General features: G+C 45.3%; 2 protein-coding genes across 5 annotated transcripts in view; both read left to right on the top strand.

The window, feature by feature from the left end:
- The window catches only part of dph6 (diphthamine biosynthesis 6), a 47905-nt gene extending 37882 nt beyond the window's left edge, over positions 1-10023 (top strand). For both annotated transcript variants that reach the window (XM_035532778.1, XM_035532777.1), the window contains exons 13-15: positions 1250-1495; positions 5467-5851; positions 8833-10023. In XM_035532778.1, the coding sequence (XP_035388671.1) occupies positions 1250-1495; positions 5467-5851; positions 8833-8951 (750 nt within the window). In that variant the 3' untranslated portion in view covers positions 8952-10023. The remainder of the gene's footprint in view (positions 1-1249; positions 1496-5466; positions 5852-8832) is intronic.
- Positions 10024-12680: 2657 nt separating this feature from the next.
- aqr (aquarius intron-binding spliceosomal factor) overlaps positions 12681-25288 on the top strand; it is a 37627-nt gene continuing 25019 nt past the window's right edge. The window contains exons 1-18 of one of the 3 annotated variants that reach the window (XM_027002385.2): positions 12681-12766; positions 13133-13217; positions 13571-13627; positions 14110-14150; positions 14262-14297; positions 14381-14501; positions 14606-14746; positions 15027-15095; positions 15586-15686; positions 17456-17532; positions 18360-18424; positions 19146-19262; positions 19451-19564; positions 20122-20225; positions 22426-22528; positions 24332-24452; positions 24758-24899; positions 25071-25249. In XM_027002385.2, coding sequence (XP_026858186.2) covers positions 13143-13217; positions 13571-13627; positions 14110-14150; positions 14262-14297; positions 14381-14501; positions 14606-14746; positions 15027-15095; positions 15586-15686; positions 17456-17532; positions 18360-18424; positions 19146-19262; positions 19451-19564; positions 20122-20225; positions 22426-22528; positions 24332-24452; positions 24758-24899; positions 25071-25249 — 1663 coding nt within the window. In that variant the 5' untranslated portion in view covers positions 12681-12766; positions 13133-13142. Of the gene's footprint in view, positions 13218-13570; positions 13628-14109; positions 14151-14261; positions 14298-14380; positions 14502-14605; positions 14747-15026; positions 15096-15585; positions 15687-17455; positions 17533-18359; positions 18425-19145; positions 19263-19450; positions 19565-20121; positions 20226-22425; positions 22529-24331; positions 24453-24757; positions 24900-25070; positions 25250-25288 lie in introns of all 3 variants that reach the window. The other 2 variants (XM_027002387.2, XM_035532575.1) reach the window with 2 other exon arrangements.

The following is a 25288-nucleotide window of genomic DNA, read 5'->3' as shown; positions in this document are numbered from 1 at the left end:
CACTTTTTTTGTTGTTGTTCTGTTGTTTTCAAATTGCAACCATTGATTTTATTTCTTTGGTGGCGAGGGGAGGGGGCATGGTTGAATTTCCAAGAACTAGCACGAAAGATTGTCCTGCATGTGACATTATGTTCTAGTTCATATTTACAGCAGACAGAGGTGGTGGTGTTTGCGGGGTGGGTGGTCGACACTAAGCATCCATGCTCAGGCTTCTGTCTTAGCCTGGTAATCTGGTTTGGAAACGTGATACCCATGTTTGTATGCTAATCGGCTAAAGACCTTGTTCCACGAGATGCATCAATTGATTTGGTGTGCAGTGATCCTTGCAGAGGTCACCATCCAGCCCACACCTCCTCCCTGCTAAGTACTTCCCCCCAAGCTCCAATTAACACCATGTCACCTGCAGCTATTTACCCTGACCACTGCACTGCAGCCTGGGTTTCATTTGTTCAGCGCAGCAGTTATCCGTCTCTCAGGGCCTGACCTGTCCTGTGCTCTTGCATAGCTGATAGCATTGATTGCTATTGGATTTTCAGGGTGAGGATTACTGGGCCAAGGAACTTTGTCGGAAGAAGTTTTTTTTTCTTTCTTCTTCTTCTTCTTCTTCCACCCCCCCCCCCCCCCCCCCCCCCCCCCCCCGGCCTTCTCAGCTAATTATCATGCTGCTAATTGCGTTTATGAAGTACACACACAGGCGCATGTTTTCATTGATGGTGTGAAACATGAATTATTGGTGTTAAAGTGACATATAAAGTGGAACTTTTTAATTGACACTACTAATCACATAAAGCTTTTACTGATGCTTTGAGGTACACTTTTCGGATCTCTGATGTTTGTCACCCACGTTTAATTATGCAATTTTAATTTAAGATTTAAAGTAATTGGTTCTGTAAGATGGCGAAGAGTGACCTGTGCAGGCACAGGCGTCCTCTTGAAATGATTCCCTGTTTTTAAAAATCTCTGATTTACTGTCCAGTACTGCTCAGTGGTGGCATGTCTTCACTCCAAAAGTTTAACACATGGGATTGATTTTAAAAAGGGATTTATTCTCTATAAAATGTCAAATTTGTGAAAATTCATCGCCTTATGGCCCCCCGCTACCATGGAGCCTTAAACATCTCTGGGATTATTGAACACTCTCGCCAGGGACTTGTGGCTTAAGCCCTCTCTTTGGACACCCACATGGCACATATGCATAACGAGCACACGTGACACGTCTTCGCTGACAGGCTGCTGGTTTGCGTTGCAGGTGGATGAGGCGGTGTTCTGCGCGGGGCAGATAGCCCTGGTGCCCTGCACTATGCAGCTGCTGCACGGCGGCCCGACACGGCAGGCCCAGCTGTGCTACGGCCACATGAGTAGAGTGATGGGGGCTGTGGGCCCAGGCCTCCACCTGCACCACGCGCTGCAGGCTCACTGCTACGTCACCCACAGCGCGTACATCCCCGCCGTGAGGAGGGTCTGGCAACGCAGACTGCTGGATGAGCACAGGCAGGTACGCACACGATACTTTAACGTTTCAGTTTGTTTTTTTACAGGAATGAATGTACTTGGTGCAGACTAACCTGCGTATTCAAGTGACGGTGGTTAAGGCAGCTTCAAATGTTTCATACATAACCACAGTTTATGGAGAAAAGGTTGAGTGTGTAACCCTCATGGAATCCACTGCAGCCTGTGCCACCTCCTGGAAAAAAAGGGCACAGAAGTGGCTCGTATTTACCCCGGACGAGCTCTCATGAAAAGTTGATGTTCTGGGAAATGCTGGTGTCTTTGAGGATATGGAGGCTGGCACAGAGGCAGATGTCTTTCTCAGAGTCTCCTTAATCTCCCCCCCCGGAGCTGCACTGAAACCCCAGAGCAGCTTAAACCCCCCCACCCCCCGCCCCTTGGCCCCTTTGCTCTGCGATCGCCAGTTTCGTGCGGTTAATAAAGGCCGCCAGCCCCTCGTCCTGCAGTAATTTTTGGAGCCTAGGGAGCAGCTCTAAATGGAGGAGGCAGTGACACCACGTCCTGGCCGTCTCCTGGCCTCCACCCTGTCCTCCACCGTGACCCCTGCAAACAGGTTTGAAACACTGACAGGCTGCAGGGCCGAGGGAGAAGAGACGCCTCCCTGCAGGTGGCCCGCTGCTTTAGCCGCTGTCATTTATGTTTGCCGCCGAGGAACAAAAGTATGCAGCAGTTCAGGCCTGATCTGACCGAGCCAGCCAAGGTGTGCAGTCCCCCACCTGACCACCTGTTCACTGTTTAGCAATGCTATGCCCCACCCTCTTTGGCTAGAAATTACTGTGTGTGTCTGTGTGTGTGTTTGTGTGTGTGTGTGTGAATCTACATAGATGTTAAAAAAAATAACCCAGAGCCCTTGTTTTGAGATACACAGACTGAAATGATGTCCCATTGCTTGCAGGTAAAGGCTGTCTCTAAGGTGAGCAGACAGTTATGTCTGACAAGTGATGAACACCATCTCAAAAGAGTTTTACAGAAAAGGTTGTATATTCTTAGTTGTATATGTTAATATAAATCATTAATATCATATAGTTCTAAAACAAAAACTATGTAGAAATCATACAGGCCTTCAGTTTTCCTTATTTAAGGCACATTCCAATAACAGCCACATGAGATGCTGAAATCAAACCAAGACAGGTCTCATTTCTTCTTTTTTTTTCTGTAACATCAATCAGGCAAAACAGAAAGCCAATCATTACTTTGCTGTAGCTGTTCTGTATCGATCACTAATGACTGTTTTCATATCGTGTGTCCTGTCACGTTTGCTTGGATGGGTAAGCAGAAAGGAGCTGTTTTTCTTCACACTATAAAATCCAGTGCACAGAATGTTAAGGATTGACAACAAAACATTTAGCACATTCACCTCCGGTGCCTTTGCCGCACTCCGAGCGATCCGAGCGGAAGGCTCTTTAATAGAAACATGACGATGTCCTCCTCTACACAGCCCAGCAGCCCGTGCAGTTGCCTTGCGTTCATAATTTCTCTAATCGGGTGGAGGAGGAAGCTCGCAGGGTTAATTGGGAGCACAGCACCATCGCTACGTGCGTGAAATACTATTTATGGAGTGCAGTGTGCGCACACGTACGCTTGTGAACGTGAAACCCAGGTTAATCTTTTTATGCGAGATAAATTGCACCTGTAGATTGGTATTAACTTCATTATACTCAACTATAATATGGGTTTATGCATTAAAACATATGACCTCAAATGTTCAAAGTCTTATATGATTGCAGATGTATTTTGGTTGGATTTCAGGCTCCACCCATGCCCTGCTGCGTTACGTGTTCCTGAGCATTAAAACGTTCTTGTTGGCACTCTTATCGTGCTGTTTCTGGGGGGGTTTGTCCGGCCCGGGCCCCGGCACGGGGGGCAGGGGGCGCCGTGGAGGCAGCTCGGCTCTGCGCTACACCGGTGACCAGCTCTGCAGGCTGGAAGTGCGGAGGGGAGCGGGGGGAGAGTGGGGAGCCAGAAGCACAGCCGTTGCGCCCGCCTGACGAAGACCTCCTGCTGGGCAGGAAATGTAGGGGAACTGCCTAAGCATCCAGGCCCCATCAGCTCCCTGCTGCTAGCCCGCTTTACACCAGCTCCTTATTATGGTGTTTACTGTTCGGCTCACATGCCTCCCCCTCCCCCAGCCCCCTGTGTCGGGCAGACTTCATACACTCCACAGAGAGAGAGAGAGAGAGAGAGAGAGAGAGAGAGAGAGAGGGGGCAAGAAATGGGCAAAACAAATACTGCTCATGTCAGTCAGGTAATGGGAGTGCAGTTGTTGCCGCGTGGGCTCAGGGGAGGGAGTGGGAGAGCGCACAGTGGGCGAACAGCCTCACCGGGGCAGGCTGCACTGGACTAATAGATTGATTGCCTTAAAGGGGCCTCTCCGCTTTCAGACACACTCTGTCCAGGCGCTCTCAGGCATGCCATACATCAACATTTGTCACCTCCTTATTTTATTGGATTAATCTAATAAAGCATTTCTAGTCCAGGGGCGCACTGGGCGACCAAGCGTTTTCACATCTGGCTGCAGGGGTCTAATGAAGTTGCGCCGCAGCGCCCCGAAAAGGTCGAGGGGTTCGGGGGAGGGGCAGGTTTGCCCGGGCTGCTCTCACTTCCAAAGTCCTGTAAAATAACAAAATAAAGGGGAGGCAGAGGAAAGCGAGAGTGGACTTATAACAGCTTAAGACAAGCCAGGGAAAACCGAGCCGGAAAGTCCGGGCCGTTTTGAAGGTAGTGACCCGTGAGGATTGGGCTGGTGCTCTGCGGCAGTGAGCTCCAAGGCAGGTGAGGCGAGGTCTCGGGGCTGGCCTTTAAGTCTGAGTGAGCTGGGCGCTGCACGGTGGGCGCCTCCTCTCCTGCCGCTCGATGACTATTGACCCCTGCAGTGTAATACCTCACGCACATGGAGCGCTAACCTAACACTTATCAAAAGTGAAAAAATGTGTATAGCATTGTCAGAATGCTAAGAGCAGATACGTCTTCTGAATTAACCCCAGCAGCATCCCCGCACACACGCCCACGCACACACGTGCGTGGACACGCTTGCACATGCTCACACACTTGCATTGTTTATTTGTGGCCTTGCGCTCAAAGAGATTTGTGGTCAATTTGTTGTCAATACACAATTAGGCCCCTGCTAAACTTTAATCTCGAGGTAAGTGCCATATTCACACAGACGCTGGGTTGGGTCATATTGGGGGGGCTGAAATGATGCTTCTCCTGTCAGGGACTTTTCAGTCAGGGTGCTTTTTTTTTTTGAGTGAATCTCAAAATAAAGTGTATGTAACCTGTCATTATTCTGCACTGCAGAAGTGGGGTGTAAGTGGATGAAAATTGATCCAGCAAATTGAAAAGGAGGTTAAGTGTTTTTGCCCTATCGACTCCAGACAAAACGACTGTTTTATAAAATGCTTATTTCTCTCCCATTAGCAGATGAGGCCGTCTCAGTGTTATTTGGGGGGCACATTGTGCAGGGTGCAGGCAGAAGACGTTTCAGAGGTGATAATGGCCTGCACCCAGACAAGAGAAAGGAGATTTTAACTCTATAGATTACCTCATTTAAAGCCATCATGCCCGCTTTCTAATAGAGGTGTGTTATGAAATGGGGTAAAATGGCCTGTGCAGGTCTGGTGCTACTCTGAAAATGCCCTCTATGGAGAAGGTTTTTCTGTGTGTTGATTTCTATGTGTTGAGTGTTTTCTATATGTGATGTGTATCTGATATAGTAAGACTGCTATGATGAAGCTCTTCGAAAATGCTCATTTCTGCAGCTGGTGTTGAGTGAGTGGCTTATGTGTGGGTGTTTGACCCGGCGAACGCTGGTGTTGAGTGAGTAATTTATGTACAAGTGTTTGACCCGGCGGATGTGGGTGCTGAGTGAGTGGTTTCTGTGGGTGTTTGACCCAGCAGATGTGGGCGTTGAGCGAGTGCTTTGTGTGGGTGTTTGACCGAGCGAATTCTGTCTTGTAGGTGTCCTGCAGCAGTGTGGAGAAGGTCCTGAGCACTCCTCTGGAAGTGGCAGTGGTGCCCTCCTTACCCAGAGGAGCAGACGTGGAGCTGCATGTCATCGCCGTGCGCGACGAGCCCGCGGGGAGGACCTCGTGCCAACGGACCTCCGAGGTGCTCGGTAATGCTATCCAGTGGCAGGTGCTGCAGGCCAGCAGCGGGCAGTACGCCAGCCTGTCCCTGAGCGTGACCCCAGCTGCTTCTGGGCCTGCGTGCACCCAGGCCGTACTGCAGGCCCTGGGCACCTCCCTCCAGCAGGCTCTGGGGCAGACGGAGAAGGCTCTCTCGCCTTTGTGTGCCAGAGTCTTCTACAAGGACAGCAGCGAGTTAGCCACAGGACTCTGCGCAGGTAAACATCCTCACTCTGTACTCATAGCAACACCATGAGATTCAGCACATTATACAAACCCCGTAGTTGCAATGTCGCAGATGTAATGTTGAACCCAGAGCATAAATGTGAATGTCGTTCTTTTCGCAGGCAGCCATATACAGTGTATTTCTTTTATTTAGAAATGGATCAAAAAGATCCATGAAGGTTTCTTTTTAAATGATCCCACATTTTGTTCATGGCTTTCATGGTCCACTTCAAGAGAAACCCAGGACATTTCCTTAGAATAAAACTTTTATAGCGTCCCGAGAGAGCTCTCGCGTCCCTAGAAAAGGATGGCCCAGACATTCATCAACTTGACACAATTGTTGTCTTCCCTTTGAAACAATCAATTAGTGTTTTGAATACAAGCCAGCTCTGAGATTTCACCGTCAGTTTCAGGCCTTGCTGTAACTTGTTATTGTGGGAAATGAAATTATGGCCACAGATGAGGAATAGAAACGAGGACAGTCTTGTCTGGGTGTCTAGACCACACAATTATTTGTTTCTCAGAAGTATGCGATGGTGGCGATAGTATACTGTAGAACAAGCGGCATATATTTGGAAAACATGTCGTTTTCTACAAGGGCACAGATTTTGTTGAACACTTTTCTTAGTTTTTCAGAACAGTTCGTAAAGACACGGTGTGTAAACACAATCTGCATCTTGGCATTACAGCTATAGACCAGTGTCATCACACAGAATAAGTACCACTGGCTCTCAGTACTGATGCCACATCAATTCAATTTTTTTTTTTTTTCTTTCCTTCTCTGGCATCAACTTTACATCATCAAGCGGGCACATGCTACTGTTCTGCGTTATCTTGGCACGTTCAGCTTTCAGCCATCATAGTTGTCTGGGGGAGCAGGTCTATTAGGCTCTGTCTGCTGTTGATATGTTAGACATATGTTCCACATGCTAGTTGTTATGGCATTTGTAATCTGGGTCATGTGGAGGCACTATAAAACGGGCTTCCTCAGCTCCTCTGCTCCCGCCGACTGCTTATGTTCTATTTTTATATTCATCTGCCTCCTGCTTTTGTCTGTAGCTTAACAGCACAGAAGGTGTGTGAAGCAAATTCTCCCTTTCCGGCACAAACACACTCACACATAAGCGCACGCGTGGTGTGGATGTGTCCGTGGTGAAACCGGTCCATGCGTCCCCGCTGCTCGCCTGGGTCCCTGCCGTGTTCATTGAGCCCACGCCTGCTGATGTCTGTGCCGTTTATCAGTTAATTTGAGACAGTTTGAGGTGCACCGTAGCACGGCTAAAACCCACTGGCCCAAGGCGCTGTCTTCAGTAAGAGCCTCATAGGCCCAGAGGTGCCAGCATTCACACAAAAAATCAGCAAGACTCTGGGTGATTTGTGCTTTTAAAGAATTTTGCCCAAAAACTGTACTACAAAGAAATATGAATGTTTAGGCTTGTCGTTTCAAAAGTTTCACGGTTGTTATGGAAGTCGCTGTCATCGGTGTGACAAAAGCAAAAAAACCATATCAATTTAGGAGAATGTTTGCAGGTTTTCCTGCCTCAAGATGCCTTAGCATTCTGCTTTAGTCCCAATCCTCTGCTAATGCGGGAGCTGTTATAATGTGTGCGGTGGCTCTGGGTAATCAAGGGGCTGAAGGAGAACCCTAACTATGTGAGCACTAGGGTCAACTCACCGGTTTTTCTTGCTACACTTCACCTTTGCTGTTGCAGTGGTGCATTTCTTTAGGCCAAAAGCGAAAGGAAGAGTACAAAAAGGAAGAGTGGGCAGGGACGGATGGGGCGGCACGAATGTTTTGGGCCCACTGATTTGTGTGTAATGTTGCCTGGTACAGAGCAGGGGATTCCGCTGCTCTCAGGAGGACTCAGCTTCCCAGGGTGCACCTCACGCTTTGATAAGAACACTACTCCTTTTTTTTTTTTTTGCTCCAGAATGAAAGGAAGTCCTCTGTTCATCAGTATTTTTTCTGAGTCTGCACACATGAGCTAATTATCCAGCATGAGCTCTTTGAGTCTTTGGTTGCCCCAGTGTCTCTGTTCTTAATTAGACACTCATGCCTATCAACTAGAGCTGAAGGAAGCTTTCACCTTTCTGTCTCCGTTTTCCTCCTCTCATCCCCACTTGTTCACGTGCACGGTGGCGCCAGTCAGCCATTTCCTGTTTATCAGCTAAGTACTCTTTATACTTATCTTCCCCTTTCACCTCTTCATGGTATGAGGTCACCCAGGTTTACGTAGTCACACTAGAGTTAAAAATATCCAGTGGTTTTGACTGGCATTATCCTGGGTGAGTGTGGACATACCTGCACCTGAAGGCAAGGATTCCGCCAACGGACTGAATGCCACCCAGACGCCACCCTGCTAATGAGCAGAGCAGCCAGTGACATCCAGCCAGCCAATGGGAGCGCTTGTCACCAATTACCCAGTGTGAAGCAGGCGCAAACAAGGAGTTTGCAGATGCAGGCCTGAAGTAAACCGAGAGACTGCTGTCAGAGGGATCTCAAATGTCCACTGTAGACTTAGAATAGCTCCCTCCATCCTCCCCAGAGCTAATAGGTCCCCTTACCATGGCCTGTGCGTGCGTGCGTGCATGTGTGTGTGTGTGGGGGGGGGGAGTTATACACAGTGGAGAATGTCCTGTAGCTTAGTGTGTGCAAGTATGTATAAACGTGCACACACACACACACACACACACACACACACACACACACACACACAATATGTATGGAGCTTCATTACAGTCTGCCAGGAGCTGAGGACATGTGCAGTTCTGGAGTAGCTGTGTGTTCTCCCTGGTAGGAGAGATTAGTGCAGTGACTCACTCCAGCACGGCACCTGTAGGTTGGGCTCCTGTAGCCTTGTTCAATCCCACACAGAAGAGCTTCGCAGGAATAAGGTCAGTTTGAATTAACACACTATGATCTGTGTGTGTGTGTGTGTGTGTGTGTGTGTGTGTGTGTGTGTGTGTTTCGCAGGGCTGGAGGGCTGCTTGGAGAGTGTGCTCGGTGTGAGCAGGCCAGCGCTGGTTCAGGTCCCTGTGCTGGAGCTCCCTGACTGTTCTCTCCTCCACATCTCCTGCTGGCTCAGCATCTAGCCGAGGGCAAAGGCCACACCCTCTGACCCCACGACCCCATGCTGGACCGACGAGACTGCACTCACCAGCATGTTGCTCAGTGAGAGGAAAGACTGTGGAAAGACCAAGACTGTGTGAAATACATGCGCAGAGAGCTAAGCCCCAAGAGAAGTTCAGAATGCCAGCAGCAGCTGTGGCTGTTTCTTATTGTTTAATATCAAGATGCAATAAATACTCTTTACAGGAGATTGCACTCAGTTGTGTGTGTAATGGTAGAGTGTATTCTGTGGGTGTGTCTGTAGCACATGGCATACGTGTGTTGTGCAACGTCCTGTTCTTTATCAGAGTGAGTTAGAGGCCATCCAACAGCAGCTGGCATGAGAGAGAGAGAGAGAGAGAGAGAGAGAGAGAGAGAGAGGCTATAGCACATGGCTACAGAAAGCCTCCACTCCGCCCACTGCAGTGTCTGACCAGCGCCTACTGCCTCTCTCTCGCTCTCTCTCTCTCTCTCTCTCTCTCTCTCTTGCCCTGTCTCTCTTTTTTGAACTGAGGACAGTGTGCAGAATTCCAACACTGTTTCTCCTCTTTGTGACTAAGACGCGTTTTCTCTTGTGCCTCACACGTGAGAAATGTGTTGTTATTTTGTAATGGGCTATCAGAGACAAGCACCAGAAGAGATTATGTCTCTTCATGCCCTCCATTGATTCTAAGGGAGCGATTAATAGGAGAGGAGCTGCAGGGTAAACTGTACCGAGCCCTGAGTGTGTGGGTGTGGGGTGGGTGTGTTTCTGATGGGGCTCTGTAAAAACAGACCTATTATCCATTTCTCCTGGAACATTTATTTCTTGAAGATCATGAACTATATTGATGCTGTGAAATGGACTGGCATTCATCTTCACTCAAGCTACTCATCTTTACTTTTTTTTTTTTTTTTTTTAATTTGGGATGACTGCATGTTAGCAACTATTGATCTCTCTTTCTCTGTTTATTTTCAATTGTAAACAATAACGTGGCGCTCACAACTTAACAGATGGGCTTATTAGAAATGGAACAAGCTATTCTCCCAAACATAAACATTATATATTTTAAATGATTAATATTATTTATATATAATTATTTACAGCTTAGATAGAATCTGGAGGGCCTTACAAACAGGCTATGCACTTCTGCGTCCACTTTACTATCAACGTATTCCTTTGCTGATATTTTTTATCCACCTAGAATTTGCTTTTGAATACTTGGTACACCCTGTTTCAGGAAGCTGGGAGACCTGATGAATGTAAATGTAGTAGGTTCATAATTAACTAGTAATTGATTATTAATGCTACCTACAAACGCAGTATTCTTTTCGTAGACAAAAAACATAAGTGTTTGGCAGGAACCTGAACGAAGCACACACTTCCTTGCATGTTTGACCACACAGATTGTAGGGTGCTGCTCTGAGAAGGGTAAGGATTGCACCGTGTCTGTAGTGGCGACAGCCCCACATGCTGGCTGCACTTCAGGGCCGCCCGCGCCAAGTCCACCATGGCTGCCGGTGCAGTCAACAGCTGTGTCGTTGTGAGAGTCATGAGCCAAGGCAGAGAGCCACCCCTCCCCCAGAGGGCCAGCGCCGGCCCACACGCCACGTTACAGCTGCCTCTTACACACCTAAATATGCTGTGCTTAATAAAGATTACCCCCCCCCCCCAATACATGAATTGCACTATGGTAGAGGCTTAAGATCCACAATATGCTGTAAATTAACTTTATTATGGAAATATAATTCACCAGGAAATAGTTAATACTTCTGAGAGATTAGGTGCCAGGCTCCTATTTAGAACTCAAGCAGTCTGTTTTTTGTTTAATTATGTTTACTGTTTGAAAAATCAGAAGTCCTAGAATAACTATTTCAGCAATTCTGTATGAGTGCTATAGCAATACAATTTCTTTTAAATGTATTGTTTTATGACTGATAAGTGGTTTAAAATAAAAATCACAGCAGGAATATTTTACGTAGAAAAGATGGAGGTATATTGAGTGGAGTATGGTGCCCTCAAGTGGTTATATTAGCAACCTTTTTGCAAGGAAAATAATAGCGTTGGTAGTTCAAAACTACTTTGGATATTTACAGCTTGTCTTTGGTGTTGGCCAGTTACTGTCAGGAAGTGGTCCAAGACTGTAACATAGAAAGCCCAATCATTTGAAATCCCTCAGTGATGTTTATGTATGTCTTTGTCAGCTGCAGGTTCAACTTTTGCAGTGGAAACCCATCAAAACACATGGTGTTCTCTCTTCCCGATATCCAAGGAATAATTTACAAACTAATAATATCTGTAATGTTAAAAATATTGCATATCAATGCAGCTTTTTCAACTGATGTTTTAAGTTTATTTTTCCTGGTTTTTCAGGCCTGAGATGGCAAAGTGAAAGAGAATAGCTGTATTGGAATATTTCTAACTTGCATAGTACAAAATGAAACCTGGTTTGAACTACATTTGTTAAAACCCAAGAGGTGCAAAGTTAGTCATATACACAAGATACTCCCACTGTAGCAAATATGAATCTTTTACCATAACTTCATAATTTCTTAATTCCTTCTATGGCTTTTCTTTGTGCATACTGCCATCTGTTGGACCAGATATATGTCACCACTGGAACTTCCTTAATGTCGGTTGTCTTGTGTATAATGTACAATGCATATAATGTTTCCCCAAGTATACATGTACTACGACTTCCCCAAATGTTTATTAGCAGGCTGAATTATAAAGTGGCCATGCTGAGCATGTTTGGGGAAAAAAGATCTTAAGATATTTGTAAGTGTCCTATATTTAGGATTTTACAGTGTGAGATTTATTGTGGATATTTGACAAAGTTGCAAAGTTGTGGACAAGTTGCAAAGGCTACTTGGTAGCTTTAAAATGAAAAGATGGGTCTGAAAACCCAAGTAAAAGAAACTTCAATCATGCGCAATAATATTTCCTACATTACTCTCAAACGGAACTGCAGCTGTAAAGCTGAACCAGCATGTGTGAAATCACAGTTTCCAAGTATCCACAAATATACAACACATTGATTGTTATATGAAATTTGCCTAAGTACTAGCACTACTAATAAAACCAATAAATAATAATAATATAAATACTATTGTATATTGTATTGTATATTACATTTGTTATAAGCTATTTATTTAATTCATACTAAATATAATTAAAACAATAATTGCCACATTAACTGTTTTACTGCTGTTTTTGCTTAATATAATATAACTGGGACATTCTGAGGATGTTAATGGTCTTTCTATAATGTTGTTGCTCTAAGATTAAACCCCAATCTCATATGTATATTTCGAATTCTGTGCTACAATGTAAGATATAGGCCTTCTATCAGTTATTGACATATCTGTGACTTTAATGGTTTAGGAAAATAAATCCCACTTTATGAACAAAAATGTGAAAAGGTCCCACCAAAATATGTCTATTTCATATAGAAAAACGTAATCCCTGTCGAAACCTAAGGTTGTATGTAGCTCTAGTTTTTCTATAAAATTGTAACGCTAACCTATTAATACAGCCAGCTCTTACCCTCTAAACCTATAAACAAAAGATCCTGGGATTATCCTTGAATATTTCCTAGTCCGAGGCTCTTTTATGAAATAAAATTACATAAAAGTAGAAAAGTCCGTTTCAGTCTTTTATTTAAGATTACCTAGCTGCATTTTCTGACTTTTATTTTGAAAAAATGAAGAACGCGCGTATCATGACTAGCTTCACTAGGTCCGTTAGTGGGCTCACGCATGTTAGTACACCAACAAGAAAGCTCGCTAATAACGTATCAATGACGTTTGGGTAATATAGGTACCTACCTAGCTTGCTAAATAAGGCTTTTAATCCATCAACTACGTTTCACCACAACAATTGGTACACTGATTAAAAGCGGCTAACCTAGACAGTTTGCTTTAACTCGGCGTGATGTTAGCTTTCTAGTGCTAGCCAACCTCTGTCTAATTCCATTCACGTAACTGGGAGAGCTAACGCCAGCTCGTGGCTAAGGCTAGTTAGCTAGGCTAGCTACATATTTTGTTTACTGTTCGCATTAACTTTCCTTTTGCTAAATTCTGAATTACTAAGATATTTAGGCAGATTAGTTCACTCTGCGGTGTGCGCTGTTGTTAGCAGCTATATGTATTCTCTGGTTTTTTTTTTACTTTAAAATTACTTCAGGTTTGACGCTATGGAGAAGGACGCGCGGGTGAAAAAGACAGCCGCGCCGTCGGTGTCTCAGATCAACGCAGAATATGTTACCCAGGTGAAAACTTCAGCCAGCTGTTAATCTTGCTAACCAAATGTGTAGCCTTGTAATTTAATAACCTGTTACTAGTCTAAAGTAATTTATCTTACGTTTGCACTGTAACGCATAACTTATTGCCTGTGTTGCTAGCTAACAGCAGGCTAATTAGCTAGTATTCCTGTAAACACGAAAGGTTTCTACCTGTTGTGTCTTTTCACGTTTGTCAACACGAAGAATGTGGACCACAACCTGGCCACCACATGGTGTTTGTTTGTTTTTTTGTTTTTTGTTTTTTTTAATTTTCTAAAGTTAAGTATTGTGATGAATGTTATATTGTTTCTTTTTCTTCTCTATCCTGTTCTATTTCTTAGCTCTCAAACAGATACTGGGCTCCCCATGCCAAGAATAAACTGCCATTTGATTCTGAGGTATAGAGCACATCTGCAACGTCAAAGAAAGTTTGCTAATATTACTATATAATATTATAATATAATGTTACTGTTCTGAATCAGTGTCAATGGGTTTTTACATTTTGAATACTGTGATTTATTGTGATTAGCTTGAGCCATTACAGGCCGTTATTTAATTAGCTCAGTTCGATATTAACCTTATTGTTTATCACTGATGAGTCAATGATAAAAGTGTAAACCTCATGCATTAGTGCAAACTTCTATTCTAATAAAGAACACTTAGTGGCAACCACTGCCTATAATAATTGCTAGAGTCCTGGAATATATTACTGCAGAACCTGGGATATTATACTTATAGTATTTTTGGGGGTATCAAATTTATATTGAGGCATCGCTGCTTTGTTTCAATATTGTCCTGCCTTGTGTAATAGGATTGTAAACCAAATCATGTACAACCAATATACAGTTACTCTTAAAATTATTTTTTTTCTTATCTTCAGGTCATTCAAGACGTGTATCAGAATGAGATTCTCAAATCAAAGTAAGTGTTCTGAACAGAGTAAGTTTGGATGAACAAAAACTATGTTGTCTACTGAGGGTGCATTTGAAATGTATTGTGTTGATTGATTTTGTTCTTTTTGTTTGCTCTCAGATTTGCAATAAGAAAAATCATGCTGTTGGAATTCAGGTTAGTGACATGGCTCATGTCATCTCGACTTTTAGAGCTTTGAAGCATGTGATATTCATATTGTGTTAATTTGTTTATTATAGCCAGTACCTTGAGAATTACCTGTGGGTCAACTACAGCCCCGAAGTGTCCAGTAACAGCTATCTGATGTCTATCTGCTGCATAGTAAATGAGAAATTCAGAGAGAATGTACCTGCTTGGGAGGTAAATGCAGAATCTAAGGTCATCAGATGGGTGATATTTATTATGGTCTGCTTTTACTCTTTCTCTTCATTATGGAATGTGGAAACCCTCTTGTCTCTACTCAGGTTTTTAAGAAAGTGCCTACCCACTTCCCCTACTTCTTTAAGTGTGTAATGGAGGCGTGCCTAACAGGGGATCAGCTTGGCCTATCCCTACGGGAACAGACAGTTCTGCTGCTCTTCCTTGACCACTGTTTCAACAGCCTGGTTGGTTTGAGTAGCTTTTGCAGCCTATACCGTTATATTTTTTTAAACATCCACTAGATGGCACTGCTATGCTATAGTGTAATCATCCAAGTCAGATAGTATAACATATACAGTGCAATGATGCATTCAGTACTGTTCTTGTATTTAAAATAATTATTGCATATGGTAATTTATAATTATATGCTAATACTGGCATTTATGTAACTTGTGTGGAGAAAAATAAGATTCTTATGCCTCTGTGTGTGTGTGCGTGTGTATGTGTGTGTCTCTTGCTTCACAGGAGGTAGATCTCATTCGAGAACAGGTGCAGCAGCTCATCTCTCTGCCTATGTGGATGTGCCTCCTACCGGTGAGCATTGCAGCACTACACACACACACTTTTCACTCTACAGCTCTGTAACCTTGATACTTAGTATTGGCAGCTGTGCTTAAGATGTTCTCTTCATATCTTTTTTTGATGAATGATACACATTCAACTCTTCCTACAGCAGCTAAGAGTTAATTTTGTTAAAAACAAATTCAATAAAGTTAGTACTGTGGTTATACTAACCTTATTATTAACTTATCAAGTATCAACATTTATGCAACTGTAATAAATTAGAATGCGGAAGAAATTTTGAAATGCGAAAGGCAAGTTAGTATTGGCTTAAACCCATAAAGCACAGATGTTTTTTTGTTTTTTTTCAAAGAAACTTGAAGAAAATTGCCAAGGAATAAACTGGTCTGGGAAAAAGAAACTCCATTAGCTACATAGCTTTCTGTTTTTATGACTGGATTTGCTTGGATTTTGATAGTGTGTCCAGATTTTAGTCTGAGCATAAACTCTGACATTTTTGCAGTCAAGACTCCAGCAGGAACTCAAGAAAGTCCCCAAGTTGCAGAAGTTCTGGAACCTCATAAAGAAGAATTATGAGAAAATGGACTTGAAGGCAGCAGAGCAGTACGTACAAGTCAAGTCAGAAGGCTTTTTATTGTCATTTTGGCTATATACAGGTATAGAGTGAAACAAAAGAACATTCCTCCAGGACCATGGTACGGCTCAAAAGAAGCACTTAAGAGTAGACAGTAAATATGAAAATACAGATAATGTATAGGGCAACACCAATCCACAGAGTAGGTGGATGTGCAAAGGACATACCACATTGCGATATTTTAACAGATACATACAGCATACAGCAGTCAGTACACTAATTTAAGAACACAGTATTATTAAATGGAACTCAGTATTTGTTTGTCAGTCACCTGGAGTTGAGGAGTCCGCTGGGGGAAGATACTGTTGCCCAGTTTGGCTGTATGGGCACAAATCCTTTGGTACCTCCTCCCGGATGGTAGGAGAGCAAAGAGTTTGTGTTAAGGGTGTGTGGGATCCTCCATAATGCTGGTGCCTTTGTGGAGACAGCAGGTGTTGTAAACGTCCATGATGGAGGGCAGAGACACCACGATGATCTTCTCAACTGTCCTCACTTCTCTGCTGGGTATTGCAGTCCGAAATGGAGCAATTTCCCCAGCAGGCAGTGACGGAGCTTCTCAGGATGCAGTATTGATTGGAGAGTCATCACCTTGTTCTTTCCTGAAATCAACCATCTCTTTTGTTTTTTCCACATTTAGTTGTTCACTGTTCTCCAGTCAGTCAGCCTCTGCACCTCCTCCTCTCTGTGTGCTGACTCGTCATCCCTGCTGATGAGACCCTCCACAGTTGTCATTAGCACACTTGATTTGGTTGGAGTTGCGCATTGCTGTACAGCTTTGGGTCAGCAGAGTGAATCACAGTGGACCAGGCACACAGTCCTCAGCCCCAGTTCTCAGCATGGTGGCGCTGTAGCAGCTGCTCCTGAGCCGCACTGGCTGGGCTTTTCCAGTCAGAAAGTTCCAGTCACAGACGGAGGCGTTCAGGCACGGTGGCCTCAGCTTTTCACTCAGATTCTGAGCTATGGTGGTGTTGAATGCTGAACTGGAGTCTATAAACAGTGTTCTAACATGCGTCCTTATAGTCCAGATGGGTAAGGGCCAGATGAAGGGTGGTAGGGATTGTGTAATATGTCGATATGTGAACTGTAGGGGGTCCGGGGGGGGGGGGCAGCTGTGTCTCGATGTGCCTCCTGAAGCACTTCACGATGATGGGCATGAGTGTGACAGGACGGTGGCCGTTGAGGCAGGACCCTGGAGACACTTAGGCACTGGCGGAGGCCTTGAAGCACGTAGGGGTGGTGGTGCTGCTCAGGGACATGCTGAAGATGTCCGTCTGCTAGCTGCTCCGCTGAGTACTCGGCCAGAATGTTGTCTGGTCCTGCAGCCTTCTGTGGGTTGACGCTGCGCAGGGTTTTCCTGACATCATCCACGGTCAGGCACAGCACCTGTGTAGGGGGGGCTGGGGTGCTGTTTCTTGCCATGACATTGCTCTCTGCTTCAAACTGTGCATAGAAGTCATTCAGCACATGTGGAAGGGAGGCATCACAGTCACAGGCAGGAGATGATGTCCTGTAATTGGTGATGGCCTGAATAACCTGCCGCATGCGTCGTGTGTTAAGTCTACACCCTCCCCGTGTTTCGTTCTCTCGTTCTCTCCTCTCTTCTTTCTCGCCCCTTCTTGTCCTCTATCTCTCTCTCTCCTGCTCCACCTCCCTAGCTCTCTTCCTCTTTCACTGAACCTGTTTGAGCAGATGGATGCTGGTGTAATGTATAACCCATCGTCCATCTCTCCTCCTGCAGGGCCAAAAGGGAGAGAACCTTCCTCTCTGCCCTCATAAAGAAGTACCTCGCTGTGCTCATGTCTATCCCTCCATCAGGTAAGCTTGTGGAGAAAAGTTATTTAGTTCATGACAGCAGCAAAATTGTGATGCAGTTGATTTTGCTTTGAGGTTTTGTTTGTGCATTTATTGACTTAACTTGTATTATTTACTTTATACCCTAACCCGGTTTGCTCATTGGCTTCTTCATATTTAGAAATAACAGCAAAGGTCTTTTAGAAGTTTACTTGGGGAAAGGCCTATTTTTGTTGCCCATCCTCCCCCCCAGCATAACAAATAGATTTGCATGCATTAACAAATTGAAGTAGACTATAAATTAGTTTAAAGTATTTTAAGTGCCTCTCCATTATACATATTGGCATGACTGAATTCTGAACTGTGGCCCTGCACCATCCTGCACCTCCTGATTCTTTGCTGCTCCTGACTGACCATACTAGACCCAACCCTCCAGTGAGGCCTGACTGACTATACTAGACCCAACCCTCCAGTGACGCCTGACTGACTATACTGGACTCACCCCTCCAGTGAGGCCTGATTGGCTGTGCTGGACCCACCCCTCCAGTGAGGCCTGACTGGCTGTACTGGACCCCTCCAGTGAGGCCTGATTGGCTGTGCTAGACCCACTGCTCAGATTCCCTCAGGCTCGGTTCCCATAAAGTGCTTCCCTTCAATTTATGCTTTCTGCAACTCTTTCCCTTTACTGGTTTCACCTTTTGAAAGGTGTGTTCATTTGGCCGAGTGAGGCGTCTTGTTGCCAGCGTGCCCCGCCCTACATGGGGGACAGCTAGCATTGGTCAGCATGAGGATCTGCTTGTCGGTTGTGTCACGACATGCGGGTGTGACGTTTTCCCCCTCTCCCTTTCCAGGCCCTATCGCTATGGAGAAGGTGCACTACTGCGAGAGGTTCATAGAGCTGATGATTGACCTGGAGGTAAGGGCGGCAGGGACAACATCCTGAGTGAACTGCAGACGATGCCCTTTCATGTCCCTGCGTTCAGCTGTGCTGGTCGCACCTCTGCCTCCCAGTCGCCACCCAGCAGCCTTGTTCTCCCTATGATTTGGCCTGTAGCTTCTTCACCACATTCAGCTTTCCAACCTGCTGTGGGCCACATTCTCTCAGCGCAGACCATGAGTGCAATGCTGCTCCCAGCACTGGTTTCTTCTGGTTAACAGTTTACAGTAGTCCTGGGGGAGGTGCATTACTGCAGAAGTTGAATGCTGATAGACCTCTCTACAGTCCATATCTCTTAAAATGGACCATATCGGGTGGTCCAGTCGTGGCCGTCGCTGTTGTAGTTCACTCCTCCTGGCTGCAGACCAGACTGCTCGGCAGGGAGAAGTGCTGAAGCCCCACCTGCACCGGCACCTGCCTTCATAAAGAGAGTAGCTCTCGCGGCAGGTCTTCAGCTGACTTGATTTGAACTGAACAGGTCATGTAAAGATCACAAGCCATGTGAAAAGTCCTGCCAAATCAGAGAATATGTACACTGGCATATCACGAAGAGCTTTATGGTGACTCTTTTGACCATCTCTTGTGTTACGGGGATATGTGAAAGTACTTTAATCTGAGTGCATCTGTATGTGACCTCCTTTGGTCACTTTGAGAATTGTGTTTTCCTGAGGCTTTACCAAGCGCCTGTTGTTGTTGGCAGGCTCTTCTCCCGACCCGCCGCTGGTTCAACACAGTGCTGGACGACTCTCACCTGGTGGTCAGCTGCCACCTGTCCAGCCTCATGCAGAGAGAGAAAGAGGGTCACCTTTTCTGCCAGGTGGAAGTTCACAGCTGCAGAAAAGTTTATTCCTGCTTAGTTTTAGGGACTTATACTCATCTTAATCTCCTGTACTACTTGCTTCCAAAGCATTAATTAATAATATCTGAGTGAAGAGGAATCTTGATATAAAGGCCTTTGGGAACGACTGCTCGGATGTGCTGAATCAGTGATTTTTGTTTCTGTAGCTGCTGGACATGTTAAAATTCTACACTGGCTTTGAGATCAACGATCAAACTGGGAACGCCCTCACCGAGAAAGAGATGACCACACTCCACTATGACAGGATCACCTCTCTGCAGGTAACTGTGCCCCAGGGCCTGTCTTATCAGAGCACCTGCCAGCTGAGCACTTAAATCCCGTTTAACTCAGAACGAGTCTTGAAAAAGAAAAACGGACTTAAGTTTAAATGAAGTCTGTCATCTTTTGAATGTTTTCTTACTTGGCCATTGCTAAATTTCAACATGGCACGCGTCACACACGGTGTGTGTTCCTCCATTTTAAAGCAATTCAGCTCAGCCCTCTGTCTGTTCTGAGGGCGTTCATCAGGCCTGCCGAGAGCGGCGTTTAACCAAACCCAGTAACAGCAGCCCTGCACCACACCACCATAGCCGCTGTGCTGATCACATCAGTTAGCAGCATCAAAAAGCTGGCTGACGTATACTGGACTGTGATAGGTTACGCTCCCTGCACCTGCTCCCAGGCACATCAAACAGGGCCACTCTCAGATCCAGGGCTTGGTGGGGCGGGGCTCCTGGGATCAGTGCACTCCAGGGGGCTTAATTAGTATGGGCCCGTGCTGGTTATATACACATGTGGAATGCTAGATCAACTAGGGTTGTGTGTGTGTGTTTCTTAGAGAGCTGCTTTTGCCCACTTTCCTGAGCTGCAAGACTTCGCCCTCTCTAACGTAGCAGCCGTGGACACTCGGGAGTCGCTCACCAAACATTTCGGCGATCTCAGGTAAGAGGAGAGGTCGGTCTGATTACCACTGCGAATGACGAGCGTAAAGCAACCAGAGGTGTTCTGGAAGAGGAGCACATCTGCTCTGGCTTCTGCTGGCTTTGGTTTATCAGCTCCTGGCCGTCATCACCCTTTGATGTCCAGTAGAAGAGTGTCAGAAGTGGTGCGTGTCTGTGGCTTTTCCAGGCTCTGGGTGGAGTACTCCTCTGCATGGTTCAGTATTATCTGCAGTCAGCCCTTCCAGGAGTTCTGCAATTCAGTGCACATCAAGTCCTTGCATTTTTGATGAAGGTTCAGTACTGTCACCAACCACCACAGTTATCCAAGGAAAAAAACCTCTCAACATATATATATATTTTTTTACCTGGTTGCAATCGCTTCACTGTTACTACCGCTGTTTCTGTAGAAAATTACATGTGGATAACAAGCTAAATAGTAGGGTAACGAGCTAAAGGGTCTTTCTCACCCGATTTTACTGAAACTGCAAAGTAAAAGCTATTATTTTTAATAATGGAGTCTGTGTTTAAGGAGTTATGGTTTATAGCTCTGCATCACCCTGTTGGACTGTTGGAAGAATCTACAAAGCATCACTGGCAGCAGATGGGATAAATAAAACTTGAATAGCCGTCCAAAATGTATGAAAAGGCTTCTAGGTCCTAATCGTCTGTTAATGATGCAACTCTAAGATGAAATGAAATGAAAACAGGGACATGGATCAATTCTGCTTAATATTTAAGTTTTTAGTGCTCAGTTGGAATAAGCTAGTTTTTTTTTTTCTTTCTTTCTTTTTTTTTTAACTTTGAACTGAAATTAAATGACTAAACATTAAAACACAGCAAGGCACTAACACACACCCATTTTCCCAGAATGTGAACAAGCAGATGCCGGCAGCTACTGCTCATGAAATCCCAACTACAGGGCACAAGTCAAGAGTCACATTTAGAATCCCTAACGATGGCATGCGCACTTCGTTTACCCTGCTGCTCTAATTATCCGAAGTGTTTAAAACACAATTGAAGGCAATCTTTGCAGCCCAGCGTCCATCACATTACTGCATTCCATCAGAGGGGCAAGTGACCGTGTAGCGCTCTGAATTACAACCATTTACTGACTTGACAAATGACAGGACTCAAGCTACTGAACCTGGACTTATTGCAGAGAGATGGGAAGATGGGATGAGCCTCATTAATTTAATTGATTTGCAAGAGCTTGACAATAAACTCTTCGAACAGCTGATTTGTCAGCTCATGTTAGCGAGGTCATTGTGAGAAGCTTACCCATTTAAAGTGTGTGTGTGTGTGTGTGTGTGTGTGTGTGTGTGTGTGTGTGTGTGTGTGTGTGTGTGTGCACGCGCGCAAGCAAGGCGAACATGCGAGTGAATGAGAGGGCTGGTTGGAGTGGAGAGGGAGCTGTGTGGATGAATTTCTCCTCTATTAAGCAGCCTCTCTCTCTTTCTCTCATGCACTGATGAGAGGGCCACAGAGGACTGCTGATTTGTCAGCTCTTCTGGTGTGTGATTGGGTGTGGCTGGTCTGTGTGGAAGAGAACTGATTCTATTTTTGCACAATTTTTTCAATCCATGTTTATTGTCCCCCTTTCAGTTTCAGCAAGTTATGAGCTTATGAAAGCTTTAGTAAAATTAGCCATGATCTTGAGTCGTCTTTTGATAGATAATTTTAGGTCTTTATCTGACTATTTAAGTGGATAAATCAGGCACAGATTTGTCATAGCCTTTTGAGTCACAAAGCTGATAAGCTCAGAAAACTCCAAATGTGCAGATCAAATTGAACAAGACCCATAGCTGCAAAACGCTCTCACTCACAAAAACGAGTGGCTTTGGAGGTTCAAGTTATGGAGTATGCTGTATTATTATGGAGATATTATAATTTGAATATTAACAAGGTATCATGTAAGAGTATAGCCAACCGTGATTAGTTTTATGTAAACCCTGTAGGGAGCCTGTGCCATATCAATAACAGCATCCTTCACAGGTATTCACATGACCTTTAGAGAGAGCTGTGATTCCTCGACATCCCCGGCACATGCTGAGGAGTTCGATTTTCTTAAACCAAGGATATTGACGCTGACCTGTTTCTACAGCGACCTTGAGCTGTTGTGCTTACCGATTGCCTTGTGCAAATGTCATGTGGACATGAAGCTGCACGTGCCCTTAACATTTCTCACCTCTGTCTTCCTGTAGTTCCAATACCCTCCACCGGGTGGCATCATACCTGTGCCTTTTGCCAGAGCTTCTAGAAGGAACCGACACGTCCTATGACAAAGAGATTCTCTTGGAGCTTCTGGTAGGTTTTGAAGCAAAATGCAGCCTTCGTTTTAGCTACCAAGCAGGACACAGAAAAACTGCAATTTGTCTAGCCTAACAGCTTCCCAGCAACCACATCACTTAATGTTTTTGTTTTGGGGGGGTGGGGGTGTGTGTTTGCGTGGTATGCCATGAATTTATGACATTGACCCTGAAATGCAGATGAAGCTGTCTTTTGTTGGCTCTTCATTTTTGGAATCCAATCAGGCGTCGAGGCTGCTGTCTGAGTGGGTGAGTAAGTGCTATGGGTGGAGAGTAGGGGTGAAGGTGGCGGACCGCCCCTGAACTTCCTCACGGCCGAGCCTCTCCAGGAGCGCCCGCAGTCCTACAACAGTCCTCGAACATGGTGTTGCACTCATCAGCACACCGCACTGCGTTCTCCTCAGACTGTAATTACACTCTCCAGCCCTCCTTCGGGGGTCCAGGACAGAATTGGCCATAATTAACTCACAATGTTGTTGGAGCCAATTAAAGTGGCCTGGGTTGCTCACAGCGATAGAAATCTCAAAGATTAGGCCTTCGTTAATACGTGTGCTATGGGCATCAGTGGAGATCGGACACATGCAATAAAGCATTTAATTAAACTGAGGATAAACGTCATGCCACATTCCCTGATTCATTCATTTTATTTTAGAAACACGCTGTCCCAAGGGAAGGGCCATCTTGTGCTGACTGGCTTTATTTTTTAAGTATTTTCATACTTTCATAATGGTACTGTCATTAAAAGTGTCCTTATTGTTAGACACATCACCTAATAAATATGAATCATCACAATAGATTTATTTACATTTTAATAGAATTGATTGTGTGGAAAACCTTACAGAAGTGCCACTTTTATTCCTTTATAAAATGCTCCTTTCAACTGCTCGGCATATTTGTCAAAAGCTGACCACAGCAGTTTGGCCTAAGAAACAACTGGAAGCTTCTGGTTTCCACCACACTTAGTCAGTACACACACATGTACACACATACATACACGCACTGGGATAAAATGCCGTGCCTGTCTGGGTAGACCTGGTCCCTGCGAGGGTCTTGTGCGTGCTCGTGGTTAGCAGCAGCAGTAAATGACAACGTTCCTGTGCTATGCTGCTGTCACCGTTCCTGGTGTTTTAACCGTGCGTTCAGTGCAGGTGTGGGGGTGATTGTGTGTGTGTATAATATGACTGAAATAGTGGTGCCTGCTACCTGGGTTTCTTTACCCACCACTCAGCTCGGCAGGCACAGCTTCGCACATCCTCATTTCTCACTTTTTCCTCACATGCTGTTTCATCTACCAGACTGCAGCAACACACACACACTCAGTTCTTTAAGAAAGACACACTGTTCAGTTCCTGAATTGCCTCAGAACTGAATCTCTCCCAGTCCCCAGTATAAGTGGTGAATGCACGCTAAACTGTAGATTCCCTGTGCAGCGTGCATTTGTACGCTATGGTTACTATGCCTTTTAGGTCGCAGCGTGACAGGGTTTAGGTCAAGGTCAGACCCTGACTCCAGCTAGCCTCACTGTTCAGAGGAGCTGCTCTTGTCTGACCTGCTGCCCTCTCTGAAAAGTGGAATAATATCACACAACAGTAATATCACACAACAGTAGTGGTTCAGGATGAGCTGCTGATGAATGCAGATAATATATTGTACTCTGACATGATTCTGCACATATTGGTCTGTGCCACTCTCTGATTTGGAGGTTTGTGCGTGTGCGTGTACATAACAGGCCTTCTGGAGAGTTTTCATTAACCCAAATTCTCTCACGTATGCTCTCACTTTCTCTCTGGCATATGTCCAGGTGTCCCGCCATGAGCGAAGAATCTCCCAGATCGAGCAACTCAACCAGATGCCTCTTTATCCAACTGAGAAGATCATTTGGGATGAGAACATTGTTCCCACTGAATACTACTCAGGCGAAGGTCAGACCTTCTCTTCTTCCCTGTTATCCACACGAAAGCCATTCTTCTGCCTTGGACTTTATAAAGTAATATTTGTGTCCCAAAGTCATCTTTTCCTCTTAGAGGTCCATGTGCAAGTCAAGTTTGTAAAATGTCATGATGTAATTTCATTCAAATTATTTGGTAATGTTAAAAATGTACATTTTTGTCATCTTACACATCTTTAGATGAAGACAAGTGTACATATTGAAAACCGCTTACAACATAATTGAAAAGTTGGTGATTGGGGAACAGACTGTCTAAATGTCTTTCCGTGTGATGGCCAGGCTGTTTGGCTCTGCCAAAGCTAAACCTGCAGTTCCTCACTCTTCACGATTACCTGCTGCGGAACTTCAACCTTTTCCGTCTGGAGTCCACCTATGAGATCAGACAGGACATAGAGGACATTGTCTTGCGGATGAAGCCATGGTTAGTAAACCGTGAGCCCCGTTATACTCCCAGCTCAGTTTATTGAATCGGAGCGCCTCTTTATTTTTCCCCCCCATCCTCTGCACTCCCCCACTGTGCGACTTGGGGAGGGTTGTCTCTGTCCCAGAAACGTCTGATCACTGAGCCTGCCTGGATTGGCGTCTCTTGCAGGCAGTCGGAGTATGGTGGAGTGGTGTTCGGCGGGTGGGCCCGAATGGCGCAGACCGTTGTGTCCTTCTCCATTGTGGAGGTGGCCAAGCCCAACATCGGAGAGAACTGGCCGGCCCGCGTGCGGGCGGACGTCACCGTCAACCTCAACGTGCAGGGTCACATCAAAGCCGAGTGGGAGGGTGAGGGCGCCCTGCTGCCTCCATCGCGCGCACACATGC

The sequence above is a fragment of the Electrophorus electricus genome, chromosome 13 (assembly GCF_013358815.1).
Source record: "Electrophorus electricus isolate fEleEle1 chromosome 13, fEleEle1.pri, whole genome shotgun sequence".
Taxonomy (NCBI): domain Eukaryota; kingdom Metazoa; phylum Chordata; class Actinopteri; order Gymnotiformes; family Gymnotidae; genus Electrophorus; species Electrophorus electricus.
The sequence above is the reverse complement of the archived record's forward strand: the minus strand, read 5'-3'. Positions and strand labels throughout refer to the sequence as shown.